At 57.1% G+C, this 11,276-nt stretch overlaps 1 protein-coding gene across 3 annotated transcripts; it reads left to right on the plus strand.

Moving 5' to 3' along the window:
• Positions 1 to 624: 624 nt before the first annotated feature.
• Positions 625 to 11,216, plus strand: Capn10 (calpain 10). Of its 3 annotated transcripts, none has more exons than XM_019204938.2 (12): positions 625 to 803; positions 4,334 to 4,465; positions 5,477 to 5,673; positions 6,277 to 6,497; positions 7,610 to 7,751; positions 8,297 to 8,463; positions 8,568 to 8,830; positions 9,456 to 9,658; positions 9,746 to 10,010; positions 10,390 to 10,589; positions 10,801 to 10,846; positions 11,060 to 11,216. In XM_019204938.2, the coding sequence occupies exons 1-12, from the start codon at positions 741 to 743 to the stop codon at positions 11,087 to 11,089; spliced, it is 1,929 nt and encodes a 642-aa protein (XP_019060483.1). In that variant the 5' UTR covers positions 625 to 740; the 3' UTR covers positions 11,090 to 11,216. The 3 variants fall into 3 exon arrangements, with proteins under 3 accessions (XP_019060483.1, XP_033620629.1, XP_010604913.1); XM_010606611.3 differs by lacking the exon at positions 625 to 803 and adding an exon at positions 1,091 to 1,440; XM_033764738.1 differs by lacking the exons at positions 625 to 803; positions 9,746 to 10,010; positions 10,390 to 10,589; positions 10,801 to 10,846; positions 11,060 to 11,216 and adding an exon at positions 1,086 to 1,440 and having other exon boundaries at positions 8,954 to 9,533.
• Positions 11,217 to 11,276: the final 60 nt, after the last annotated feature.

Consider the following 11,276-nt stretch of genomic DNA (forward strand, 5'->3'; position numbering starts at 1 on the left):
GGGTCAAAATAACACAGCATCGTGCCCTTCATGCCACCGGGACCAACTGTTACTAATGTAGGCCCTGGCCAGCACTGCACTGGGAGAGGATGCAGCTGTCACAGAATGTGGGACTCCCAAGCAGGCAGAAGGTTAAGGGTAGGAGCTCCTGGCTAGGTTCAGTTTCTCTTCCAGGACAGACTTTCCTACCTAAACGCAGAAAAACAGCTTCACTCTGAGCACTCTTCAGGAGCCAAGGCGGAGTAAAAATGGCTGAGGAGAAAAATCTGAACAGCCTTAACGGATGGGTCACAGCTGTCCCTAGAAGGGTGGGTCCTTTTCCTTCCCTCTCAATGAAGTAGGCTTGGAAATGCAAGCAGAGAAAAAGCCTCAGGCTGGCCAGTCTCATTCATAAGGTGTAAGGATTGGTTCCCGCAGCAAGGGTGAACCCTCGAGCAGGCCCTGTTGTCATGGTCGTCACCTCTCCGTGGCCATAAGAGTCCTGGAGCTGTAACTCCAAGTCCAGGACCAGACGCACGTTCCGGCTTAACCTTGCCCTCGCTTAGGATCCAGAGCGGCCGAACCAAAATTGCCTGGGGAGAAACACGTACGCAGGTAGGGCCTAACCCAGCTTCGCCGCTCCTTCAGATGCCTCTTGCTAACGCCGGCTCACTCCCGAAAGTTCCATCACACAACAGCCCCGGGGACAGGTCCCACCTCCCTAATGCCGGGAAAGAGACGCATTCTGGGAGGAGAGGTGTATGCTGGGATGGGAATGGCGCTGCATACTGGGATATGTAGCCCACGATGCGACCGCAGTCCAGGTACCTTTTTAGGTCTGCAGTTACAAAAGCTCAACTTCAAGCGGCTCGATTTGAACTCCCGAGGACAAAATGTCCGCCAGTTCCCCAGGCCTAAGCCTCGGCCAGGACTGTAACGGGTGCTGCCGGCCCCACAAGGAGAAATACGGTACAGCAAGAAGGTGTGGTACGGTGTGCTAGGGGTTGGGGCCGAAGCCGGGACCGGGACCGGGACCCTGCAGCCTCGCGAGAGCTGAACCCGGTAGTCCCGCCCTCCCGCAGGCCCGGAAGGCAGTCTCTCATGGTCGGCGGGTACGTGCTATTGGGCCGCCGTGTCACGTGATACGAGCGACGGGCCTGGTTGTCTGCACGGCAGAGCCCGAGGGCGTCTGGTTGGGTCTGCACCCGCGAGTCCCTTAAGCTAGTCGGCGGGGACAGCGGCTGCGGCCTCGCCCTCCCTCCTTCCCTCCGGCCTAAGACTGAGTCCACGGGCTGCAGATGGGAGGTCAGGGCCCCGAAGATGCGGGCGGGCCGGGTCCAGGAGCCGGCGCGGGAGCTCTTCCGGGACGCCGCCTTCCCCGCTTCGGAGTCCTCGCTCTTTTTCAATTTGTCCACTCCACTGGCCCAGTTTCGGGAGGACATCACATGGAGGAGGCCCCAGGTGGGGCCAGGCGCGGGCCTCGGCGGGGCCGGGTGGGCAGACGGGCACTTGGAACTCCGGGCCTGCAGCCAACCCCTCAGGTGGCTTCCTGGTGCTCGGGCACCCGCTCGAGTCTGGCTGCCAAACCTGAGGCTGCAGATGAGATGGTGTTCTGGTTCTGAAGGTGGTTCGTCTCTCAGACGTATGCAGTTGAAGAATTTGTCCCGAGTTATTTATAGTAAAACATTTTAAGACCAAAGTAGAAATGTTAATTAACAGGAAATTGTTCTCTTATGCAGTGGGAGGGAATACTTGAAAGACATTCCTGAATTGATCCTGCCACATCAGTTTGGCCATGCATAGGTCCAGCATATCAGGATTAACTCTTCTCATGGTCTTTCATTTTGCTTTACATTTGTCCCAATAGGGCTCAACGTTTTGGGTGTGCACAAGAGATGACACAACAGAAATTGGGATCGTAACAGTTAACCAGACCACTTTGAAAAGTGGAGGAGCAGCTGACTGTCCTTATACATGGCCAGGGAGCTGAGTAGGCCGACCTGCATGTTGCAAAATAGGCAGAAAAGTTGAGGTCGCCAACAATGAAGTGAATAATTTGTCTCACGTATGTTCAATTGAAGACTTGTTTGATCTTGAGTCTAAAGGCACTTTGAAAGAGGTGAAGTATCTTAACAAACCAGCCCCACTTAACTTCTTCTCTGTGAAGAGCGTCCCACACCTGGCTTCTAGTCTGTATGCCTCTTCTGGCCACAAGTGGTTCTGCTCCATTGTTCCTTGTATGTCATCCTCCCTGGCAGTGAGGTTCCCTGGTGCTCTTCTGGAAGGCTAGGCTGAGCCCGCAAAGCAAAGCTGCAGTGGAAATTGAGTAGTGGACCTTGTGCACCTGCATTTATCGTAAACACTTAAAAGACAAAGAGGGGCCTTGGCCTGTTCCTTTCCTGATGTTTTTAGAAGTGGTTTATTTGCTGTCCAGGGAACAACTTTACCCTGGGTATGTTGTGTGTAGTCCTGGATGGCAACCTGCCCTTAGACAGCCAGAGGTACTTCGTACTGGCAACTGAGGTGGCTTTGACAAACAGCTTGGTTTCCTTGGACAACACTGCAGGACTGGGAAGGAGGCAGAGGCTAGAGCATGAAAAACCCTGTGGACCATGCCATTGGAATTCGGGTTTTACTTTATTTAAAAATCAGTTTTAGGTGCAATAAGAGGCCAGTAGAGGATTTTTGGTAGAAGGCTGATTCTATTGGAATTATATTTTAAGAAGTTCACTTGTTGGGGACCCAAGCAGAGGATAACAGTGGTGGCGTTAAATATTTAGAGTTCCTCATTATTATTCAGTGAATGTTCATTAACATTGTAAATCTGTGCGTGCATCAGCTCATAATAACAAACAAGCAAGAGAACAGTGAGAAAGAAAGAAGCTCACTCTTGCTCTTGGGTGGGAAACAATTGTCAGGGCAACCATGCAGATGGCTATTGCACTGGTCCTGGAGAGGGATGATGGGCTCAGGTACAGAACTGTCAGATAGAGCTGTGGAGGAGATGGTCCGGGAATGCTCTGGCGGGAGATTGATAGGCATTAGTGCTGACTGAAACAGAGGTGAGGCTAAAGGTGAAATCAAGAGTGACTTCTTGATTTCTTACCTGAGTACCTATGTGTGCTGTGGTCGCAGGGCAGAGTCCCATGCTTTGGAGTTGAGTTTGCCCCGGTACCCCAAGTTCAGATGGAGCTGTTGGGTAGTCAGGAAGTGCTGAAGTGGAGGCCTGTCTCTGGGTGTTGGAGCCTAGGAGAGCATCTTAGGCTGGGAGGGTGGGTAGAGGGGCTGAGGCTGATCCTGGAGGAGCTCTTAGGTGTCATGGAGCGAGCAGAGGAAAGGACAGAAAGATCATGCACCTCATGGAAACGGATTTCATTGGAATTGTTTGTGTGTGTGTAATGTGGATGTGGAACCCATACATGCATGCTAGGCAAGTGCTTCACCACTAGGCCACATTCCCAGCCCTTTGTAGTGATTTATTTTGATGCTGTCTCACTGAGTTGCCTAGGCTGAAATGGAACATGTAGTTTTCCTGCCTTAGCCTTCCTGGGGTTATAGGTGTGCAGCACTGCACTTGGCACCTACTGGGTTTTATACCATGGAGGGGACATTGATAGAGGCAGTTTGGGGCATGATGGACTCAGAAGCTGGAGGGCCTTGTGAAGGGAGGGAGGGAATGGGAGGCAGCAGCTCCTCTGAGAAGGTTGTCAGTGAAGGGCAGCTCATAAGGGGACGTACTGCCCCTGGGTGACATCTGCAGGACATGGGAGAGTCACTGTACTGCCCTTGTGTTGGGGATCAATCCCAGGGGATGCCCAAGCCTGGGGAGTGATGTGAGCTTAGGGCGATGAGGAGGGTCTGTTCCAGGGGTTCCTGTGAAGCAGAAGGGGAGGTTGGCAGCCCAGAAGAGCATGAATGTTCTGAGGGGAGAGAGAGGACAAAGGGCAAGCTGTCTGGGGGCATGGGAGGCAGACTCCAGTGGTGTCCACAGGATCCATTTGGGATTTGCCGTCACGTGTTAATAATAAGAGACTGTTTTCTAACCCAATGAGCAGCTGTTTCAAGAGGAGTACATGTTAGGATTTGTGTAGAGTTGGGGTTCTGCCACTAAGGGAGGTGGACAGAGATGGGCACCCCTGCCTCTGAGCAGGACGGGGATCTGGAGCCTGGCGGTGCCGAAGGATACCAGCCTCCGGAATCCTGCTTCTTTGCCTGTTCTTTTGGGCCAGGAAGCTCAGGTGATCAGAAAGCTCCACCTAGCCCGTGACCTGGATCCTGTATCCTCAGCTTGCAGGTTACACATCAGGCATGGTCTAACTCTGGACCATTTTCTGAACAATTTTCTTTATTGTAGGAAATCTGTACCACGCCCCGGCTATTTCCAAATAACCCGTGGGAAGGACAGGTGAAGCAAGGGCTGCTGGGTGACTGCTGGTTCCTGTGCGCCTGTGCTGCCCTGCAGAAGAGTCAGCACCTCCTGAACCAGGTATGGAGCACCCCTGACCTGGGATCCTGGGGTGTGGGGTGATCTTCCTCCTACCTGGGAAGCATAGGAAGCACTTCCAAAAGCAAGCCCTGCTGCTGCAGGCTGGCAACTGCATGGGACACAGCCGTAGCTGCCTAGCATGTTAGTTGGAGGCCTGAGGACCCCAGGACAGCACTGACACCTCACTGAGTCCCTGTCCTGTCGGAGGGGCCACAGGACTCCCTATGTTCTGAGCCTTGCCTTCTCCACATGGCAGAGCCATGCATGTGTCCGACTGGCCAGGGTGTCCCTGTTAACTGGTTTGGTATGTTTCCTTAGGTAGTTTAGGGGTTTTTTTGCAAGTTTTAAATATAAGCAGGTGGAAGGTGGTTGAAACTGCTATGCAGGCAGACACCACAAAGAGACTCCTCTGCAGCTTCTCTTTCCCAGCAGTTGCTGTTGTAGGAGTGGCCTGTTGCAAGGTGGCCCCTGCCGGGCTCCTATTGTGCCCTAGGCATGTCCCTGTCGCCTCTCCTCACAGCCTTGCCAGCTCTGACCCTGTTTGCAAATGAGGACACTGACACCCTTGTCATCGTGTTCCCAGCTCTCCAGTGGTGGAGCCAGCACCACCTCAAGTAGCTCCCTGCTGGTTCAGAATGAAACAAAAGGAATCAAGAATAGACACATGGGGCCAGCAGTTGGCCAGTGTGGGCAGCAGGCAGAGTGGATAGGCCATGGATCTCTGTGTACAGTCAGCTCTGTGGAGGATTGGGTCACTCCTGCCTGCCAAAGCCACCATGGCTTTGGGTCAACAAAAGCTTTGGGAACCAAAGTATGGCCCTAAAATATTTAAACGAAATGTCTGGGAACTTCGGATCCAGTGATTGCGTTTGCTGTGACATAGATGCCTGGAGCCCTTTGCACTCGGCAGGGCCCAGGGCGCTTCCATCGTGCTTGGTCTGCAGTTAGGATGCTGAGGCAGCCCAGGTAACACTTGTCTCGCGCTCTCTCTCCCGTCCCTGTGCATGGTAGGTCTTCCCACCAGGACAGCCAAGCTGGTCCGACGAGACGTACTGTGGCCTCTTCATCTGTCGGATCTGGCAGTTTGGACACTGGGAGGAAGTGACCATAGATGACCGTCTGCCTTGTCTTGCAGGGAGACTCTGCTTCTCCCGGTGCCAGAGAGAGGATGTGTTCTGGCTTCCCTTGCTGGAAAAGGTCTATGCCAAGTACGTGTGCTACATGGAGGTGACAGGGCCATACTGGGCAGCTTCATCTAGGGCTGCCCTGACCCAGGCCCCGCTCCACCTTCACCTGCTCCATCCTGGCGATCAGACAGCCAGTCCCAAGGGCCCAGACACTCACCCTGCCCCCTTTCCCTCCCTCGTTCCACTGTCCAGCCTCAAAGCAGCACCTCCACCAGAGGGGGCGTGCATGTCCTTCCTTTGCTTTCTCTGACCACCAGAAAGACAGTTCTGTGTCTGTGCCTTTAAACCTTTGGGAGAGGTGGCCTGTGCCCAGTTGGGAAGAAATGAGCCACCTGGACTGTACCACTTGCTTGTCCCAGGCCTGCAAGAGGCCACTTCCCTCTTGGGCTGCTTTGCACTCTTTTTCTTTCCTCATTGAGTTTATTGGTACATTTTAGGTATACAGTACAGTTTTGCCTCGCACTCTTGCTGGAGGCTCTGGACTGACACGCACGTGTGCGAATGTGCGGCACGGGGGTGAGGGGCTGACACTTCCCTGCACTGGGTCCACACTGGAGACAGGCAGAAGACAGCAGGGGATGGGAGTGGGTGAGGCTCACTGTGGCTGTGCTTGTGGCACCCTAGGGTCCATGGGTCCTATGAGCACCTGTGGGCAGGGCAGGTGGCCGACGCCCTCGTGGACCTAACCGGTGGCCTGGCAGAAAGGTGGAACCTGAAGGACCTGGCCGGAAGCAGCAGGCAGCAGGACAGGTCTGCGGGTGGGCAGGAGCACAGGACCTGTCGGCAGATGCTGCACCTGAAGGACCGTTGTCTGATTAGCTGCTCGGTGCTCAGCTCCAGAGCAGGTAAGGCCGGGAGAGCCCCACTCTCCCACTTTGGATGCCACTTTCTTGTGACAGAATTGCTCTGGAGGAAGACTGAAGTCTGGCTGAAGTCAGGGTGGTGTGGTAGGGTTGTGACTGTCCCTCACTGTCCCTTCACCGGAGGTGCTGACCTCCGGTCCTTACATCCAGGGAGGCAGGTGTACATTGTGGTCACGGGCATAGGCTCTCATGGGCAGCCTAGCGAGCAGTAACAGGCACCAAGTCTAAGTCTGCTGTATTCACCCGCCTGGCTTGACTGGTGGCTTGGCAGAATCCAAGCCCTTTTTTCATTTTAGTGTCTCTCATTAAAAATGTTTGTTTACCAAAAAAAGGAAGGACAGAAGTCTCCCACTTTGACCTGAGTGCATTTCCTCAGCTCTCTCACAGGAACCGTATCCTTTTTTGTTCGTTAGGGGCCCTGCAGGCAGAGGGGAGACTCACGGCATGTGCTGGCCCCTGCCCCCTAGCTCACACATCACGCCACATGGCACGCAGGGCCCCTGCATCCCTCCTGAGGAGTGTAGGGACTTGCCATTGAGCACAGCTCCCCAGAACTGTCGGTCTAGGGCCACTCCCAGAGTGTGCCAGGGCTGATTCTTGGCCCTTCGTACCCTCAGCCCACTCCCCGCTGAAGTGGCAGGGCTAGGGTGTGGGGGACACCTAGCATGCCTTCTGAGTAAAGCATTGAAGTCACTTCCGGGTTCCTGCCCCTCTGGGCCAACTCCCTGACCAGGCCGGCGCTCAGGTGCCTGCTGGCTGGTATCCACCCATCCGAGGTCTCTGGCCAGGCGGTGCTGTCTCTTGGGCCTCTGTTCCACCTGGCCTTGCTTGAAGGTCTCTCAGTTCTTGGCAGTTGCAGGCACCTGAGTGACAGCAGTGGCCTGTGCCCATCCTACATTAACATGGTGACAGTTGAGGCTGAAAAGCAAGTGACAGCACAGTGCCAGGCCCTGGGCCATGACCCTTCAATGTGGTGAGCAGACCGGCCCACACGGGAACAGGGCTGCCCTGCTCTAGGGACCTGAGGCTTCCTGAGCCCCTGGGTGAGGAGACACTTTGCTCAGCCTGTGCCATGTGGTGCTGTCCTCACACAGGTGCCGGGGTGCTGGGGGAGTTCCACGCTTTCATCGTCTCTGACCTGCAGGAGTTACAGAGCTGGGCAGGCCAGAGCATCCTCCTGCTGCGGATTCTGAACCCCTGGGGACGGCAGTGCTGGCAGGGACTCTGGAGAGAGGGGTAAGAACGAAAGGGCAGGGGATGGGAGGAGGGGCCATTGAGACCCTGTGGGTGCCTGGGCCTCCATGCCCATCTGCCTGTGCTGAGGTCACTTCCGGGTGCCAGGCAGTGCTTGGCCATCCCAGCACTGCTCCCCTCTGGGCCCTGGCAGTCCTGGGAGGTCTGGGACCATGGCTACTCATGGGTCCATAGAATGGTGCGTGCCCTGCCAGGCTTTTGGGTGAGTGTGGACTTAGGGTGGGTGCTGTGGTTGGAACCAGGATCCCTTTGAGGCCAGAAAGCTTCGTGGCTCTTGGATCCCCCAACCCTACTAAGCCCCAGCTCCTCAGCACGGAGGTGAAAGCCGCTCCACATGGGATATCCATACATGATGGTGTGGCAGCTGTGGGAAGGCACTTCAGAGGCACGAATCTTCTCTGGGGAGGGACCGAAGGGCTGGGATGGGGGCAAGGGGCTGGTGGGCATGTGGGCTCTCCAGTCCCCAGGTTTCCTCTGCCAGCTTTTGGGAGAGGCTTCAGGCAGAATGATGTTTCTTCACTTTGAAGGGGCAAAGGGTGGAGCCAGCTAGAGCCAGCTGACAAGGCCAGGCTCCTGTCCCAGCTCCAGGACGGGGAGTTCTGGGTGGAGGAGGAAGAGTTCCTCAGAGAGTTCGATGAGGTCACCATCAGCTTCCCGGTCACAGAGGCTGGCTACCTGCAGAGCCTTTACACAGGTAGGGACGGGCGCGGGCTGCACCTCAGGTCGGGGCTGCTCAGGCAGGGAGGGTGGACTCCCGGAAGTGGCTGTCCAGAGCTCATGTGTGTACCCTTCCTCTAGAGAGGACGCTGTGCCACGCACAGGCGCTGCCTGGTGCCTGGGTCGAGGGGCAGTCAGCAGGAGGCTGCCGGAACAACAGCTGCTTTCCCTCCAACCCCAAGTTCTGGCTGCGGCTGTTGGAACCCAGCGAGGTGTGTGTGGCTGTCCTGCAGAGGCCACAGAGGCACACACAGGGCCGGGCCCGGGCTTTGGTGGGCCACGGTCCTGCCCCAGCTGGCCTCCCAGGCAAGGACTGCCAGGCTGTGGGCCTGCACATCTGGAAGGTAACTGCCCACCGCCCTGCGCCCATCCCCACAGCCTCATGCCCTTCCTCCTTGCTGCCACTGGGCTCAGACTTCTCTAGAGCCCCGCAGAGCCCACCCTGATCCAAGGCCCTCGTTTTCTAGCCTGGTTCCTTGAATGTTGCCCAGCAGCCCAAGACAGGGCCTGCAGGAGGGCCACACACGGGCCCACTGTGTGGCTCCTCCGTGGACCATGCAGATGGAACCACCCCAGGAGAAGACCTGTGGCGGTCACCCCGCCTCTCTCCCCTCTCCATCCCCTGAAGCAGGGACCAGGACACTGGTCTCATGACAGCGTTCTGAGGCTTTTGTTAAGTTGGTCATTGTAAAGGAGGAACAGGTGAGGCATCAGAGAAGCAGGGCTGAGTGCATGGTGGTGGCTGTTTGCTCAGCGGCTGGAGCTACTCTGTATCTTGACAGGTTGTGATAACTCACCTTCTTGTCCCTGGTCCCTTTGGAGTCCTTCCTTCCTGTAGCAGATACTGGAAAGTGCTTTGTTGGGTGATCCCTGGGCTGCCTTGGCCCTGAGCTCAGCCATTCAGAGTTCCATGCCTTGGAGACCAGGGCCAAGGAAGGGGGTTCTGAGCCTCTGCCTGCCCCCCTGCAGGTGGAGAAGCGGCGGGTCAGCCTGCCAAGGGTCCTGTCTGCGCCCCCGGTGGCAGGTACTGTGTGCCACGCTTACGACCGAGAGGTACACCTGCGCTGTGAACTCTCGCCAGGCCACTACCTGGCTGTCCCCAGCACCTTTCTGAAGGACGTGTCTGCGCAGTTCCTGCTGCGGGTCTTTTCTACCGGGAAGGTGTCCCTTAGGTGAGGAGGCAGGGGGGATGCAGAGCAGGGATCTCGATCCAGAATGGGATGTATTTGTGCCAGCACCCTCCTGTGCTTGTCCCATAGCCGTGCTGAGAGACCAGAGGCCCAGGGCACCGACCCCAGGGCAGCCCTGCCCGCCGGCCAGATGGAGACCATGCAGCTGCGGGGTTGCTGGAAAGCCGGCCAAACTGCAGGCGGCAGCAGGAACTTTGCCTCCTACCCCTGCAACCCCTGCCTTCCTTTCTCGGTCCCTGAGGGTGCTGGTCGCCGCTGCGTCCGCATCACCCTGCAGCAGCACTGCCGGCTGGGTGACAGCCAGCTTCACCCCATCGGCTTCCACGTCTTCCAGGCAGGCTCCGCACCAGGCACAGGGAGGCAGGGAGGGAGGGAGTTACCAGGGGTGACGAGGACAGTAATGAGGGCATCTGGGCTGGGACCTGGAGACTTTCTGTAGAGCTGGGAGCTGGGAGGAGACTTGGCGTTGTGCCCAGGCCACCTGGTCTGGGAATTGGTGCGGGAAACCAGGATTGCCTTCTGGCAGAGGCAGCTTGGAGGCTTGTGGAGGAGCTAAGCATGGTGTCGGGGCTGGGGTTACTGCTGAGACGTGCGAGGACTGGGCATCAGGACCACAAGACTCAGGCAGACCGTGCCAGCCTGTTGTGTGCAGGAAAAACAGGCCATGCTGCCCAGTCAACACAGCCCCGCACGCTGACCCGCACTCTCCACAGATTTTAGAGGGTGGTGAGAGCCAGGATGTGCAGTCCCTTCTTCTCCAGGAGCCACTGCTGAGCTGTGTGCCACACTGCTATGCCCAGGAGGTGAGCCGGCTCTGCCTGCTGGCTGCCGGTACCTACAGGGTTGTGCCCTCCACCTACCTGCCAGATGCAGAGGGCACCTTCACAGTGACCATCGCCACCAGAGTGGACAGGTACAGCCTAGGCCTGGGGCAGTCGGTAGGGGCAGGGCCTCAGCCACTCCACACCCCTCCCTCACACAGATCTGGAAGCCTGCCTGTCCTGGCAGAGGCCAGCGGTGGGCACATGTGTCTCAGGGTCCTGGGCCTAGGCGGGTAGCCAGAGCCATAGGGCATCTCCTGTGGCCAGGGCAAGCCCCAGTGACCAGCACTGTCCTCCTCATAGGTGCTCCATCCACAGCCAGGAGGTACTGGGCCACTTTCTCCAGGAGGTACATGTACCACCCACCTGCTTCCCCTGCCTCTTCTGCCCTTCTGCAGCCTGTTGCATGTGGCCTGTGCCTGGCACGTGTGATGCTGTGTTCTCTCCTGTGGCAGCCACGTGGCAAAACCTCCAGGGCTGAGGGGCAGGGCTATCCCCTCCCAGCAGTGTTTGGGAAGGAACATGCGTCGCCCTGAGCTAGGCTCTCCCTCTCCTCCTGCAGGCCTCCATTACGTCAGTGATGAAAACCTAACGGCGCCCTGTGTGCCAGCCAAGGTGGCTGGAGCATCTGTTCTTGGTGCCTGGGCAACTGGTTCTGAGCCTGGCGCGTTGGCCCTGCAGAGCAGCAGGGTGCCAGGGCCAAGTGAGGGCCCTGTCCTGGAGAGGTGTGGCCTGAGTGCGGGCAGATGCTGGAGGAGGACGGGAGACCCACAGGACAG

This window comes from Fukomys damarensis, unplaced genomic scaffold (genome assembly GCF_012274545.1).
Source record: "Fukomys damarensis isolate Sample0158 unplaced genomic scaffold, DMR_v1.0_HiC HiC_scaffold_16, whole genome shotgun sequence".
Lineage (NCBI taxonomy): Eukaryota > Metazoa > Chordata > Mammalia > Rodentia > Bathyergidae > Fukomys > Fukomys damarensis.